We start from the raw sequence: 16,657 nt of genomic DNA, 5'->3' as shown, positions 1-16,657 counted from the left end.
TAATTTTTCCTATTTGGAAAAAATTTACCTATTACCAATTTGGGTATGAAAATCAGCACCCTAATGTTTTCTTTATTTTCATCAAAATTATTGTCTGGGGTTCTACAGATTTCCCTCCTTCAGATAGATGTAGCAGCTAAATCTCATGGTTCTATGCTTAAGTCTTGTTGGCTAAGGCAAGCAACAATCCAAAAGATCAAAGATCTAAGAGAAGCTAACAAAGCAGAAAGATCTGTAGTTGTCTTCTCAAAGATAGCAATCGTGAAGATTTGTTAAGCATTTAAAAAAGAATGTAGTTCTCTACTAACTCGGCCTGCCAGATACAATCTGGATAAATTAGGTCACCTATAGGTAACAAGGCAATTGTGTATTTTAAAAGGTAGTCTAGGAAAATGCTGTGTGTATATATACGTGCCTAACTGAAGTTTCCACTTCCTGCATCTGACAAAGTGGATTTCTGCCCACGAAAGCTTATGCCCAAATAAATTTGTTAGTTTTTAAGGTGCCACAGAACTCTCATTGTTTTTAAGAAAATACAGTTTGTCATCTATAGTCCATGCATTTTACAAGCTGCCAGTAAAAGTCAAAAGACAAAAACAATTATCATAAAGGAGTATATTTTCTCAGAAGCAGCTTAGAATGTGTTACTTTTCCAATATAACAGAGTTTGAAATAATTGACTTGCATTTTCTGGCTGAGCTGACACTGCCAAAGGATGTCCTCTTTGTTTTATTTTGGGGTATTTGTGAGCTTGCACCATGGGGCTCTTTCACATCAAATTTTACCAAAGGTTGCTCTATTCAAATTATCCTACTTGCCTCCTCCCTTTAACAGTCTAGGAATTCCCATCTCATAGATTTCTCCACTACTTGCTAAATCTCTCCCTCTGGGTTTAAGGTACAAGTGGAAAATAGTAAACTTTGGGGTAAGCCACATGGGAGTAAGCCTTATTTTTCTTCCATGAGCAAAGCTCCTTTTGGAACTAGCCTGATATTTTCCTTTTTAAAAAATTCTTTACTTTGGAATTTAGAATTCCAGCATCATCTCTAATTGAACTTCCTAAGTCATCTCAAAGTAGCAAGGAGGCAACTATCTGTATTTCTCTTGGCCTCTCTGGATCACACTTGATCACACAGCCTGTGCTGAAAGATCTTCCTTGAAAAAGGAAATGAGGCCCTTTCATTGTTGGTGACCCTCCTGTTTACTTTCTGAATCTAGACTGAACTTAGTCAGATACATACAAAGCTCCCAATCTCAACACTTACAGGGCAGGAGTTTCTCCTGAATTAAGCCTATAACAACAAGTGTTCCTTAAATGTATTAAAACTTTTAAAAAACTCACACATCATTGTAAACTGAGTAGTCACATAATTAAATGTTCACCTTCATAACAAACTGGCATTGAAAGCAGAGAGAGTATGGATCAGGTCAAAGTTATAACCCAATATTCAGGATTAAGTTTGTTGGTTCAAGTGATTTCACCTATTTATTTTACAAGTAGCAGATGTTTTTTATCTTAACATTTACTCCATATTTTCTTGGATGTGATTTATTGCTTATCCCAAGTTGAGTTCTTTAGTAAACTAAATATTAGTACCATATGTGAATGTTAGCACATTATAATTAATTACAAATGGTGACCCTTCTGTTGACCATATTTTTCACCATCCATGGAGATAATTGAATCTGACTGTTCCGGCAAATATCAGTGAATAAAATTAACATGAGACCAGTTAAAATACTTATTTCCAGTACTGTTATATGATAATACTGCTTCATATTGAAAATCAGGTTGAGTTGTATTACTAGACAGAACTCAGGATATTGAATGGGGATGGGAAAGGAGAATTGAGCAAATTGCTGTTAAAGCCTTCAAAAATTAAGGTTTGTGTCTGTGACGCAACCGCTCTATAGATCTGTATTGTATAAAGTCCCTGCCTTATATAACCTAAAATAATATTAAGATTATTATCTTACTCATGTCCACAGAAAAGCTTATAACAATTTTAAGTCTCATAGAGCCTGACTTTGCAAAATCCTTCTCTGATGTTCATCACTGACTCCTGCTTACTCCCATGAAGTTAATACAATTACTCGCTTAAGGGCTCACCAACATCCAGTGCAAGGCTTACATAGCTAGATGCATGATCTCAATCCGCTTGATACTTAAGCATTGATATAAAAGAGATCCTCACTTTAAAGGTCTTGGAACACTGAGTGTTGTATGTACAGCCACAGAGGAACACAGGAATTACCATAACGATGACTGGTGGTCAGTGTAGTTCAGTATCTTGTTTCTTACAATGGTTAGAACTAGACGTGTCAAAGGAAGGTGCAAGAAATCCCAGAGTGGACAAATAAAGAATAGCTTGCTTATAGGAAAGTTTCTTCCTTAACCCCTGTCCGTTAGTGGTTGGCTTAAGTAAGAGAATTAATATCCCATATTATTTTTATCCTGTCTAATGTAACTGTGGATCAACTTATTATTCATATAAATGAATCATGGTTTTTTTTAATCGTTCTATGCACTTGGACTCAGTGATATGTTTTGCCAATGAATTTTGCAGGATAATTATATATATGTTGGGTAAGAAAAAAGTCTATCATTTTTAAGTTTTTTGCTTTCACTTTCATTGAATATCCCCTTCCTTTTATATTCTAAAAGGAAGTAAATTTAGAAGGGATCCTCATTTACCTTCTCTGTACTATTCATAATTTATGTCTTTGTTTAGTTTGGAATACATGGCAATTTCAGTCTTTTCAATTTCTCCTCAAACTGAAATCTTTCCAGATATGGTCTGATCCATAGCATTATTTTATGTTTGTATAGTTTAAACATGTTTAAATCTCTACTGTAACTTACATCAATGTAATTTTATTTCTTTTATAAAGTTATTCAGTTATTCAAACTTACCTTCATAGATTAGGCTCTTACTGAAATCCTGCTTGATGAAAGGCTAGGCAAGCAGTATTCAGTAACCGTTTGCTATCAAATGCATGCTCTTATCTGATAAGTTGATTGCTATGGCTATTACCAGTAGCCCCAAAAATTCTGAATGTAGTTATCAGTAACGGTTTTTCATACCTATACAAATAATTTAAAATCATTTGAAGTCAAAATGACAAGAGGCACCACTCTACAATAGAGATCAGTGCCTCTATAGGTTGAACATGTTTGTATGGGTATGAAAAACTGTTACTGATAACTACATTCATGCAAACTGTTAGTGAATACTGCTTGCCTAGCCTCATGGCTGAATTGTAAGAGGCCCAGGAAAAAAACTTTCTTCAAGCAGGATTTCAGTAAGAGCCTAATCTATGAAGATAAGATTAAATAACTGAATAACTTTATAAAAGAAATAAAATTACACGGATGTAAGTTACAGTAGAGATTCTTTAAACATGTTTAAACTATACAAACATAAAATAATGCTATGGATCAGACCATATCTGGAAAGATTTCAGTTTGAGGAGAAATTGAAAAGACTGAAATTGCCATGTATTCCAAACTAAACAAAGACATAAATAATGAATGGTACAGAGAAGGTTAGATTGAGCCTTTAGGTGTAAAAGAGAAGTAATTTAGCTCAGATCTTCTGGCCATCACACTGGGGTAGTGGCAAGACTCCATCCTTTTTTCACGCACTTCTCACTCACTTGCTCAATGGGTAGAGTACCTGAGTCAGGATGCAGAGAGAGCTACTGTGGCTATGAAAGGGAGTGGAGGTACATGGATGTATTAGTATGGGTGTCACAATCTGGCCTTTAGTTCGTTACATTTTTTTATTTCCCTCTCGCCTCCCATCCTCCACACTCCTTTTAGGTATGAAGAAAAAGCCACTAAAGACCTGGAACGATACAACAGACAAACCAAGAAAGCTGTGGAGCAGAGATCAACAAAAGAGACAGAAAAAAGATACAAGCCCAAACTGAAGGCTTCTCTCTCTGACCAGCAGAAGCTTGACAAACTTTTTCAGTCTCAAATTGAAAAGAAACAGAGACATAATCAAGCTATGAAAATTGTACAGGTGCCTTTTTCTATGAGTTCCTTGACACATAAACTTCAGAAGCTTGAGACAAGAAATTCTGATAAACATGAGCTTTGCCTGATCTGTCACCTGAGTTTTCCTGATGCATGGATAATTGCTTCTGAAAAAAAAATTATGTTGCTGAATCCATATAGAGTGGAAGAAGCCCTACTTTATAAAAAACTACTGGAGCAACACAGACTTCCTGTAGAAAAACTGGACAAGCCAATTGTATTAACAGACAGGTATAGTAGTGTGGTGCAAGGGTGTTGCGGTGTTGGGTTATTTTGTGTGGTTATTTTTGTTTTTTTAAGTATCACATAGGAATTATCTACAGTAAACACTAAGGAGGCCTTAGGCACAAGTTTTTCTTTGAGTGATGGTCACTCTTAATGGCTTTTCATGCGTCTCTGGACCCTGTTCAGTTGTTGAGCCCGGACGGTCGGAGGGGTTGAGTCCCCTCCCGAAGAACCTGAGGGTGAGGTGGGGTGAATAATCGGTGCCGGAGAGATGGCGAGAGCCGTGCTGAAAGTATCTCTCCGTAGAGTCCGAGTTCTCTTCCACCCTCCCGTTAGGGCTCGGCATTAAGCTGGCAGGGACCCCTCATTCGAGGAAAGCCTCTGATTGGCAAGTCCAACCGCAACCTCCTCGTGGTGAGAGTCAGTAACTGGCGGAGTCCAGGCTGATCGCAGAGGACGAACCCCCCCCTGCTGTGTGGGGAGGGGGATGGGGAGGGCAGCCCCAACACCTGACTGCCCCCCTGGTAAGGGTTAGCCTCCCCCTGGTAAGGGTTAGCCTCCCCCTGGTAACGGGTTAGTCCCCCCTGGTAACGGGTTAGCCTCCCCCTGGTAAGGGTAAGCCTCCCCCTGTGAAGGGTAGTATCTTTTAAATCTATGGAGAAAACAGAAATTTTATTTCATACCGGATTGGCGCTGGACTGGGTTAAAAACGCCCCGCTACTAGTTTCGACGCCCCGGCTAGTAGTGTTAAATTGATTAGGGGTATTATTCATAGAGCCGGACCGATGCTATCTCCTTATGCTATAGATAGAGTAAAAGATGGAATAGCTGGTTTTATGGATGATTTTAATCTCCAAATTGGAGAGAAGAGTGTTGTTCGGGAGGAACAAGAGGATTTTAGTGAGAGCCAAGTTTTAGATTTTAATCTTTTACCGATGGCTTTTACGAATGTTTTATATAGTGACCTTAAGATAATCGATTCTAAATCTAGCTTTTATGACAAATATTTAGATTCTTTTGATGATCCATATTTAATAGAATTTAATAATCTTAATAATAATAATAATACCAATTTTAATAATTTACAACATGATTTTATGGAAAATAGAAGAAATATTTTAGGAGATAATTTTAATACAAATTTTATGAATACAGCTAGTTTTAAAGAGAGTAGTTCATTTAAAGAGGGAATATTTTATTTAGAATATCCCGTAGATTGTTTTAATTGTCCTATATGTTCACAAATTTTAGCTAGTTTCGGTAAATGGGCGAAGCATATAAATAATGTACATAAAAGCACTTCAATAAGAGTTATTTGCAAAAAATGTGGTAAACATTCGCAGTTCCATAACATAGTTTGGCACTACCCCAAGTGCAGGCCCAAGGAGGTGGATAACTCAGAGAAGAAGTATGCCTGCACGGTCTGTGGGTCTGCCTTCTACACTCGTTCGGGGCGGAGTCAACACATCAGATATAGGCATCCCTCAGTGAGGAATGAGGAAAGAAAGGAAGCTAGAGTGGTTGGGAAAACAATTCGCTCTCGGGTATGGACAGAAGAGGAAATTGAATTATTGATTCGGCTTGAAATAAAATATGCGGGGACTAGAAATATTAATAAGTGTATAGAAAGTGAATTAAAAACAAAAACAAATAAGCAAATATCAGATAAGAGGAGGGACCTGGCCAAGAATAAGGTTAAAAAGGATGAAGATTCTATGGTTTTATGGGAAGAGGGTGGGATGGGAGATATTTTAGAAGATATTCCTCCACGTGAGAAAATTAAACCCTTAAAAGATAAAATTTTAATTGATAGGATTTTAACAGGAGTTAGGTGTAATGGGGCTCGTATTTTAGAGAAATTGGATTTTATTGAACAGCAATTAAATGCTTCTGCCACTGTAGCAGAAGGTTGGGGATTATTTGAGGAATTATGTAAATTATTGATGAACTCTCCTCATGAAGATGTAGAGAATTTGGAAAATAATAAAGAAAATAATATACAGAATGATAATGGGAAACAAGGAAGAAAAGTGGGTAAGCCTCCTGATAAATATAATAGAAATAGAAAATATGCTGGGAGAAAAGCTAAATTTAGATTCTATCAAACCCTCTTTGAAAAAGATAAGAAAAGGTTGGCTAGGATCATTATGGGAGAACCTGATAAAGCGACGTGTAAGATAGCAGTTAAGGAGATTGAAACCTATTATAAAGAAATTTTGGGTAGAGAAGGACATGGGAATACCAGAGGATGGCCAAAAGTAAAAGAAGTGGTAGATAATGAAATTTTAAATTGGCCTTTATCAATTGATGAAATTAGAGAAGCCTTAAGAGAGATTGATAATAGTAGTGCTCCTGGACCAGATGGAATTAAGGTTAAGGATTTATGGGATATTTATAATTTAGACAGTAGGATTTTAGTAAGGATTTTTAATATTTGGTTTTTAAATAGACAGATTCCAGAGTGTTTTAAAGGCAATCGTACAATCCTAATTCCTAAAGTCAAGGATCCACAAGAGTTGAAGAAAATATCATCTTGGAGGCCATTGACTATTGGTTCGATTTGGATTAGGTTGTATACAAAAATTTTAGCTAAAAGATTATCAAGTGCTGTTAAATTATGCCCCAGACAAAAAGGTTTTATCGCAGCCTCTGGCTGTGAGGAAAATATATCGATTTTAGAAAAGTTAATTAAAGGGGCCAAGAAAAATAAAGACGAAATAGCTGTTGTTTTTATTGATCTTGCTAAGGCATTTGATTCGGTTGGCCATGGTCACATTTTAAAGGGATTAAAGAGATTTGGGATATCAGAGAGTTTTATTGATATTGTAAAGGATTTGTATACAGATTGCTACACTGAAATTAGTGTTGGTGAGGATAAGACAGAACCTATTTTAATTAAGAGTGGAGTTAAGCAAGGTGATCCACTCTCCCCTATTTTATTTAATATAGCCATGGACCCTCTTTTATATAAATTGGAAGATGAAGGAGATGGTTTTATAGTGCAGGGTAGAAAGATAACTTCATTGGCCTTTGCCGACGATATCGCTATATTAAGTAGGTCCTATAAGGGGATGGTTAAGAATTTAAAAATTCTTAATCAGTTTTGTAAAAATTCAAGTTTAAAAGTAAATGTTAAAAAGACAAAGGGCTTTCATATTTTCCCAAGCATGGGAACATATGTTATCAACCCAAAAGATAAATGGGGATTAGGTGATGAATTAATTGATTATATTCAACCTGGTGAGTCTGAAAGATATCTAGGTGCAAGAATAGATCCATGGGTGGGAGTGGCTAATAATTCCCCTAAGGAAAAATTAGTTGATTGGTGTGAAAGTTTATATAAGGCTCCGTTAAAACGTGCGCAGAAATTGATCATTTTAAAAGTTTACATTTTAACGAGAGTTTTTTATGAATTACTTTTAATCGAGCCGCCACTTTATATGTTAAATGAATTAGATGTTTTAGTTAGGAACACTCTTTAAAAAGATTTTACATCTCCCCCAGTGTACAACTGACGGGCTATTCTATGCTAGAACTAGAGATGGGGGTTTAGCAGTTACAAAATTTAGTACCCAAATTCCAAACATGTTAATTCGTAAATGGAGGAGACATATTGTCTCCAAAGATGATTGGATAGATTTCTCGTTTTTATATGCTGGGGAAAATTTAGTGGAGAAAATTTTAATATATAGTGCTAAAACAGCTAATCCTAAAACGTGGAGAGATGAAGAGTTTTTAAAATGGAGTAATTTAAGATGTCAGGGAATTGGTATTAAATATTTTTAAAATGATTGTATTAGTAATTCGTTTTTAAAATATCCTTGCTTGGCCAGGTCCTCCTCTCTGATTGCGGCATTGCAAACGAGAGCAAATGTTTTTCCCACCAGGGAAGCTCTAGCAAGAGGACGGAAGATGGAGGAAGGGTTATGTAGATGGTGTGGTAAGGTCAAAGAGACAATTCCTCATATCTCTGGTCAGTGCATAAAAACGAAAGAAGCAAGAATTAAAAGACATAATAGAATAGTTAAAACACTAATTGATAAAGTAGGAAATAAAGGATGTAAAATTTGGATTGAACCTTACCTTCATAATAAAGAAGGGAAGTTGAGAAAACCCGACCTCATTATTGAAAAGGAAGGAGTGGTAGCCGTTGTGGATGTCACAGTTAGATGGGAAGACAACGCTGACAGTGTGGAGGCAGCCCACAGTGAGAAGGAGGCATACTACTCTGAGTTGGAGGAGGAGGTGCTGCAGCTCACTGGTGGGATGATCATCCACTTCCTTGGATTTGTGGTTGGGGCGAGAGGTAAATGGAGTGAAAGAAATGATGAAATTTTTAAAATTTTAGGTATTGATAAATTTAAAAGTTTTAAAGAAAGTGTGTGCAGACTTGCTATGTATGCTACAACAGATATGTTGGCTCTTTTTAGCGATAAACAGTGAACCCGAACATTCATTTCGTGTATCCTGTGGATTTTAGATATATTTTAGATATAGATATATTTATTCTCCATATTTTAAATTTTATCAATGGGCTTTAGTTTTTATACTATTGACCTGTTGGCTATGTTTAACTGTTCTTTCATGTAATTTAATTTAATTAATTGAATAATAAATATTACTTATAGGTTAGATCTTGATTTTAGATTATCTTAGCTACTGAATACTAGACTGGACGGCGGACTGGCCGCATAGTAACCAGGAAAGGGCAGGTATTTACGCCTGTACAATATATGACCATGTGCTCCATGCAGCTGAGACCAAAAGACTTTTTATTAGCAGTGCCCATGAGTGTGTGCCTGCATCTCCTTGTGCTCCAAATTGAGAGCATAGGGGGTAGTGCAGATTGCCTGCCTCTTCAGTTCCTTTCTACCACTGATGGTCGGTGACTGAACCCCTCCAGTGTCCACAGGTTTGCTAGCATTCCTGCTTCAAATTCAAATTTTTCTGTAAAATATTTTTACCTTTATCTAGTTAGTTAGTGGTAGTATTTAGTTAGATAATGTTAGTAGAGTTTTGAGGGCATTCCTCCACCCCGTTATTCCCACTACTTGGAGTATTTAGTGTGCTTAAAATCCCTGGCTTCAACTCCTGCATGGCCTGTCCCTAGGTCTTCCCGGTTACTGACTTCCACAATACTTGTTCATATTGCCTGGGGAGACCAACATCCTCTCCAAGTTGCAATATATGGCATTCATTTCCCCTCTGAACCCGGCAATCTTGAGAGTTCCAGCTCAGAAGATCCCTGATGGAATGCTCGATGAAGCCCCTGTCCGGCCCTGAGTCATCAGACCCCCTGTTCACTGGCCATAGGTGGTGAGAAATGGCTCTCTGAGTACAGTACTCCCCAGCTCTGGATCATCAGAGGGCAGAGCTAAGGACCTTAGCAGGCACAGTAGATGGGAGGAGATTAAGAGCTCTCACTCTCATAAAAATGAGAAATCCCCTCCCAAGTCCTCATCTAAGAAGAGGACTTCTTCCCCTACACCCACCAAATCTGATCAAACTCTGTATCCTGGTACATTTGTGTCCAGGAACTCAAGGGGAGCACAGGTATGACTCGTCATATAAAGAGCCAACAGTGCTTTGAAATTGCCAACCACTGAAGGGGTGGGACCAGATCCACTACTGGTAAGCAAAAGAAGGGAGTGATGCTGTCCCACATCAAGAGAAGGGATGTTCACCATCTGACCTTAATCAGCACCACCATCACTGTCATGAGGTAGAAGTCCCTCCCACTCCCCATCTTCTAGAGCTAGATACTCTATCCTTGAAGACCTGGCTGTGTATTCTGACCCAGAGTGACAGGTACTCTTGGAACTGGCCCTCACTAGAGACACCAGTGGTATGCCACTCACTGGTACTGTTGACCAGCTCAAGTGTTACAAGGCTTCTGGTACCAATAAGACAGCGACTGTACCAACATGTGAGATTAACCCCAATGGGGTTCTAGAGTTTCCTGGGTACCTTCTCACTCCTTCAGGACATACTCCCTGGCTCAGGAGCAGTGGTACCCTGACCAATGGGGACCTCAACCTTATTCATATAATTGTTCACACTGGCTCTGTGTTAGTTCCTGGGATCCATATTTGAGACTTTCCGAGTTCAGAGGATCAGAGTGGGAGTTAAGGCAGAGGTCTCTTCATAGAGAGGAACCATAGCCCTCTCAGGAGCACTATGAGGAGGAAGAATAACTTGAACAAATGGAGATACTCACCCCTGCAACACTTTTGTCTTCAACTTCTGAAGAAGCAGTTGCACCAGTCTCACTGTTACCACCCCGATGACTGTAAACAATTCCAGGACCCTCTGAAGAGAATTGTGGGTGTGTTCCAGATTCCCATGGAGGAAGTTCAGGACATCATAAGCTGCTGGATATCCTCCAGAATGCAGGTCCTAGTAAGGCGACAATTCCAATCAGTGAGGCCATATTATATCCGGCAAAGTCAGTCTGGAATAACCCAGCTACTTGCACCAGCACTGCAAAAAGGATGGAGAAGAAATACTTTGAACTGTCTAAAGGGGTGGAATATTTGTTCCCTCACCTACCCCGAACTCCTTAGTGGTTCAGACCATCATTGAACATAACTGCACAACCTAGATCTACTTCCTCAACACTGTTCAAGATTCAGAATGATCATCCTGGCTTCTGTAATCCCGTCTAAACAAAAGTGACTGGTTTGCAGCTCTTGATTTGAAGGATGTCTATTTCCACATAGACATTCATCCAACACACAGGATGTTCCTGTGCTTTATTGTTATCCATACAGAGTGTTTCCCTTCAGACTGTTATCAGTACAGAGTGCTTCCATTTGGTCTTTTGATGGCCCTCAAGTTTTCATGAAGCATACCTGTGTCACCAAATATTTCCCTAACTCAATGAGGTTTACTCCTAGGTTAGTTGTACCAGAAGATAAAACTGGCAGTTTTTGCCTTACCCTCCTTCAATCCTTAGGACTCCAAGTAAACCTAGAAAAGCCCCTTTAGTTCCCATGCAAACTATAGACTTTTTGAAGAAACCTTGGACTATATGACAGCCAAAGCATACTTACCACTGGACAGGTTCCAGGCTCTGAGGGTATGTCCACACTGCAATTAGACACCCGTGACTGGCCTGCGCCGGCTGACTCACAGCACTTAGGCTCTGGGGCTGTTTAATTGCAGTGTAGACGTTCAGGCGTGAGCTGCATCCCAAGCTTTGGGACCCTGCCACCTCACAGGGTCCTAGAGCCCTGGCTCCAGCCCAAGACTAAACAGCTGACTCCTCCTTCAGCATAGAGGTGTGCAATCTCTGGTGCAGTACAGTTCCTTACACCCTCGTCCTCAATGAGTACTTCTTGTCAGTTACCTCGATTGGAATATACATAGGGTTCATCACCCGAAGAAGAAAGGAAGATTACTTACTTGATAGTAACTGGAGTTCTTTGAGATGTGTGGTCCCTATGTGTATTTCACTACCTGCCCTCCTTCCCCCCTGCTTTGGATCCTTCCTAAGATGATTTGCAGAACAGAAGAAACTGCCAGTCAGTCTGTGCAGCCTGTTATGCTTTGGTTTGGAGCATGAAGGGGTATATCTACACTGCAGTTAGACATCTGCGGCTGGCCCATGGCAGCTGACTCGGGCTCACAGGGCTCAGGCTAAGTGGCTGTTTAATTGTGGTATTGACACTTGGGCTTCAGCCAAAGATCTGGGACCTGGGAGGGGGGAGAGTGCCAGAGCCCAAGCTACAGGCCACGCATGAACATCTACACCACAGTTAAACAGCCCCTTAGCCCAAGCCCTGTGAGCCCAAGTCAGTTGACATGGGCCAGCTGTGGGTTTTTAATTGCAGTGTAGACTTACCTGAAGAGGTACAGGTGTGGATCAATAGATGGTGCTAATGAAAAATCTTGTCTCAGGCGTATGGAGCACATGTGTGCCTTAAGTGGAATACAGATAGGGACCACACAACTCAAAGGACTCCAGTTATTGTAAAGTAACCTTTCTTTCAGTGTCTTTTTAAATCTACAGGGAAATGTAACTTTTACATTTTACACCATGTATTTAAATTGGAAAGAGGTCCAGTCCTGCTTGTATTGAAGTTAATAAGAATTTTGTCTTTAATTTCAGTGATGGTAAAGTGAGGGCCAGATTCTTAGTAAAATAAATTATTTTATTGGTTACCCAGGGTTTTGTTAAATACTCCCTATTTCCACAACTCCTAAACAACTTATATTGCCTGTGGAGCAGGTAATGTCTAATGTTAATTTCTACACAGCTGGATTTTAGGGTTCTTTTTTTAGAGAAAATGTATAGAATATAAGAGAATTAGCATTCTTATCTGCATATCTTAACAGATAGTTTCTACGCTTTATAATATTTTGGTTTTATTTAATTGGATCATTCTTGTCATCTAGTTTTTATTACTGCTTTTAATTTTAAATTATGCTTTTTTCTGGGGATAATATAATAGGAATATGCTTTTGAATTAAATATTTTATTGTTAGAATCTCAGTTACAAAAAGTAGAACACAGATCTTCAGGATATAAAAAGAAAATTCTGTCACTCAAGTCTGTCTCTTTCAAATTTATTTGACCTGGAGTTTTTATGGTACTTCTGTTTTCCAGAAAATCTCATTTTGCCCTTTTACAAGTAAAAATCCAGTTATCCCTGTTTTTTTCATATGTACATGTAATTTTAAAAATGACTAATAGACTATACAACTTGGTTAATGGAACTGTAATCCTGGAACTGTCATTCTGGTAGTAAATATAGTAGTTAGTAGTAGTTCACTCTGTCTCTCTGTTTATTATAGATTTTTTTTGTTATTTGAAGCCTCATGAAATTGTTTGCTTGTCTGTTTTTCAGTCTTTTCAGTGGATCTCATTATATGGACTCTCTCTACAGTATGCCAAGGGATTGCCAAAAATTAAATGGACCAATTTACTTGTCGGATCCAAGGCTTATAGCAAATGGTTTTAGGATAAAAATGATACCAGGTATGATGTAGGTTTGTATTTATTTTGTCTCTATTGAAACTTTTTTATTTCACAGTTGAAATGACAGAATATATGATAGATTGTAAATCTGTATCTCCTCACTAATCAAACCATCAATACTCTCAGTTCCTCAGCATTCAAAAGTATTCTTATCTAGCTAAGGGCATCTGTCCTTCAGAGCAATGGGAAATGGAAAATGATGACCGGATAGTGAGCAGGTAGACCAGTGCTTCAAACAAACATTTTGTCTGGAATAAAACCCAAGTCTCCTAATTCTCAGTCCTGTGCTCTGTCCACTGCACCAAGTTGCAACTGCATATTGATGAATCTAGTACTTCTGATGTAGTAAGTGCTTATTATATGCTTTGGAGAGAACTGTGTTACACCCAGGCTGCCTTGGTGACCTTGACCCACAACAAAACACTCCAGATTTATTTTCTTAAAGGTATTTAAAGTATTTATTTTCTTTTCCTGCATTTGAGTCACTGTCTTATGCTGGAGCCATAATTCATGGATATCTCTGGGCAAGGCAACTCAATAAGGACAGAGTTCCTCCTTCTTTTTTTTTTTAAAGCTGAAATGTGAAGCCTTCCCTGTTTGCACACTTGCTAAACTAGCCAGGCCTTTCTCAGTGTCTCTGCCTCCATTTAAGATAGCAATGGTTCCTCTTCTGCCCTCTGTAGGCCTGATCTATATCTCACTGACATAAATGAAAACTCCAGTTGACTTCAGTGATGGATTAGATTTTGTGAAAGAGAATTTTGCAAGTGGTTCTTTGCCTCTGGAGACAAGTGGAAAAACTTTAAATTTTTGCATAAGTAAAAAATAAACACAATGTCAGTGGTGGGCTTCTTATATCCTCAACATCTTAGCAGTTCAAAAAAGGTCCTAGAATCCATGCCCTTTTTCAGTCTCGACATTCTTTGTTCTTCTGGATGCCAAAGGAATTTCATATTTTGGAATGGAAGTCATTGTTCTGGTGGGACATCCTTAAAGCCCAGCAACTTACCCTAGTGCTGACCATCCTTGAACCCAACCCCAACATATACATATTTCAGTCGTTCTTTGCTTGCTCCTGCAGCCATTAACTTAGCTACCTCCTGCTTTCCTGTGCAATGGGTGGGGAACACTCCGGAGGTCCAGCAAGGCAGTCTTAAGACTTGAATGTTGGTCTGCCTTTTCAGGATCATCATACTTTTTCTAGACAACTCAGTTTGGGGTAAATAGCAGGGCTGTTTTAGAACCCCTCCAGCCAGTCAGCTCTCCAACAGAACCTATATCATATCACAAAACTTTCTCATCTATTACCTTAATAGCCCAGTAATAGAGAGTGGGTATTTATACATTTTTACACTGGATGATTGACAGCCATGCTCCTATCAGTGGAAATCCAGAGACAGCCTTCTCAGAGGCAAATCAATAGCAGACATTTCCTCCGTCATAGTGCTCAGGGAGGCTAGTTTCTTAGGTTGTGGTGCTTAGATGGCAATTCACTTGATCTAAGGCAAAGATTCACTATAAGAGCTATTGGAAATGCTGTAGCTTCATGTGTTACCACATCCTGCATATGCAGTGTGATGACAGGTCTAATGTGACATATGGGAACCTTCAAGGACAGGTCCAAAAAATGATGCTGGAGCAAGACATTCAGTGAAAAGCCAGCTAGGTTCTGTCCCTTCAGGAGAACATTATTCTTCCTTTTGACCGCATCAGCCTGAACAGAGGACACTGGCAAACTGAATAAGTCAATAGACAATAAATCAATAATCACAAGTAAATGAAATTTAATCCAGGACATTCTTTAGCAGATCCAACCCAATGATTTCTTTCTGCAAAAGGGGCCAGCTTCTCATTTGCTCCTTTTTCAAAGTTGCTTGTGCTTGCTTCCCAGATCCATAGTGCTCATTAGGGTCTCCTTGAAGTTTACCATGGTCCATTTCTGTTGCAAACTCTCTTTAAAGCTACTTTTCACACTTGCATGCAAGCTTGGTGTCATCTTATTTACTGACACTCTCTAGTTCACCTTTTTCATGACTTTCACTTTAGCTGGAAAGTAGTGAGTTGGGATTATTTTATTTATAGCTAGTTAGTAACAACAAGAATCCTAACAATGGTATTGGTCCATTGTTAGATGTAAATGCTAGAATTATCAGTAATAATGCAGAAAAGGCAGAATTGTTCAATAAATATTTCCATTCTGTATTTGGGGAGAAAACAGATAATGTAGTCTCAGCATATGGTGATAACAACAGTCTTTCCATTCCACTAGTATCTCTGTAGCATGTTAAACAGAAGCTAGTAAAGATAGACATTTTTAAATCAGCAGGTCCAGATAACTTGCCTCCAAGAGTTTTAAAAGAATTGACATAGGCTCTCACTGGATCATAATAGTGATTATCAATAAGTTTTGGAGCATTTGGGGAAGTTCCAGAAGAAAGCTAATATATTACCAATTTTTAAAAAGGGTAAACAGGATGACCCGGGTAATATTAGGCCTGTCAGCCTGACATTGATCCCAGGTAAGATAGTGGAGTGGCTGATATAGGACTTGATAAACAATTAAAGAAGTATAATGTAATTAATGCAAATCAACAAGGGTTTATGGAAAATCGATCCTGTCAAACTAGCTGGGTATGTCTTTTTGATAGGATTACAAGTTTGGTTGGTAAAGGTATTGATGTAATATACATAGACTTCAGTAAGGTGTTTGCCTTGGTAGAGCATGACATTTTGCTTAAAAAAATAGAACGATATAAAACTACCATGAACCATATTAAATGGATTAAAAATTGGCTAACAGATAGGTCTCAAAATACAATTGTAAATGGAGAATTGTCATAAAGCGAGTGTGTTTCCAGTGAAGTCCCATATGGATCAGTTCTTGTTCCTATGCTATTTAACGTTTTTATCAGTGACCTGGAAGAATACATATCATTGCTGATAAGCTTGTAGATGACTCAAAAATTGGGGGAAAGATAAATAATGAAGAAGACAGGTCACAGATTCAAAACAATCTGGATTGCTTGGTAAACTGGGAGCAAGTAAACAATATGCATTTTAATACAGCTAAATGCAAATGTATACATCTAGAAACAAAGAATGTAGGCTATACTTACAAGATGGGGGGCTCTATCCTGAGAAGCAGTGACTCTGAAAAAGATTTGGAAGTCATGGTGGATAATCAACTGAACATGAGCCCCCAATGTGCCGCTGGAGCCAAAATAGCTAATGCAGTCCTTGGATGCAGAAACGGGAATCTCAAGCATGAATAGAGAAGTTATTTTATCTCTATATTTGGCACTGGTGCGACTCCTGCTGGAATACTGTGTCCAGTTCTGCCCACAATTCTGGAAGAATGTTGATAAATTGGAGACGGATAAGAGAAGAGCCATGAGAAAGATTAAAAGACA

General features: G+C 38.5%; 1 protein-coding gene across 6 annotated transcripts in view; it reads left to right on the top strand.

The window, feature by feature from the left end:
• PMS1 (PMS1 homolog 1, mismatch repair system component) overlaps positions 1 to 16,657 on the top strand; it is an 87,495-nt gene that overhangs the window by 64,377 nt on the left and 6,461 nt on the right. For 3 of the 6 annotated variants that reach the window (XM_067549020.1, XM_067549021.1, XM_067549022.1), the window contains exons 10-11: positions 3,824 to 4,273; positions 13,117 to 13,247. In XM_067549020.1, the coding sequence (XP_067405121.1) occupies positions 3,824 to 4,273; positions 13,117 to 13,247 (581 nt within the window). Of the gene's footprint in view, positions 1 to 3,823; positions 4,274 to 13,116; positions 13,255 to 16,657 lie in introns of all 6 variants that reach the window. The other 3 variants (XR_010919832.1, XM_067549023.1, XM_067549024.1) reach the window with 3 other exon arrangements.

Source organism: Emydura macquarii, unplaced genomic scaffold (assembly GCF_026122565.2).
Source record: "Emydura macquarii macquarii isolate MOO-44397 ecotype Brisbane River unplaced genomic scaffold, CSIRO-AGI_Emac_v2 contig_1253, whole genome shotgun sequence".
NCBI classification, from domain to species: domain Eukaryota; kingdom Metazoa; phylum Chordata; order Testudines; family Chelidae; genus Emydura; species Emydura macquarii.
The sequence above is the reverse complement of the archived record's forward strand: the minus strand, read 5'-3'. Positions and strand labels throughout refer to the sequence as shown.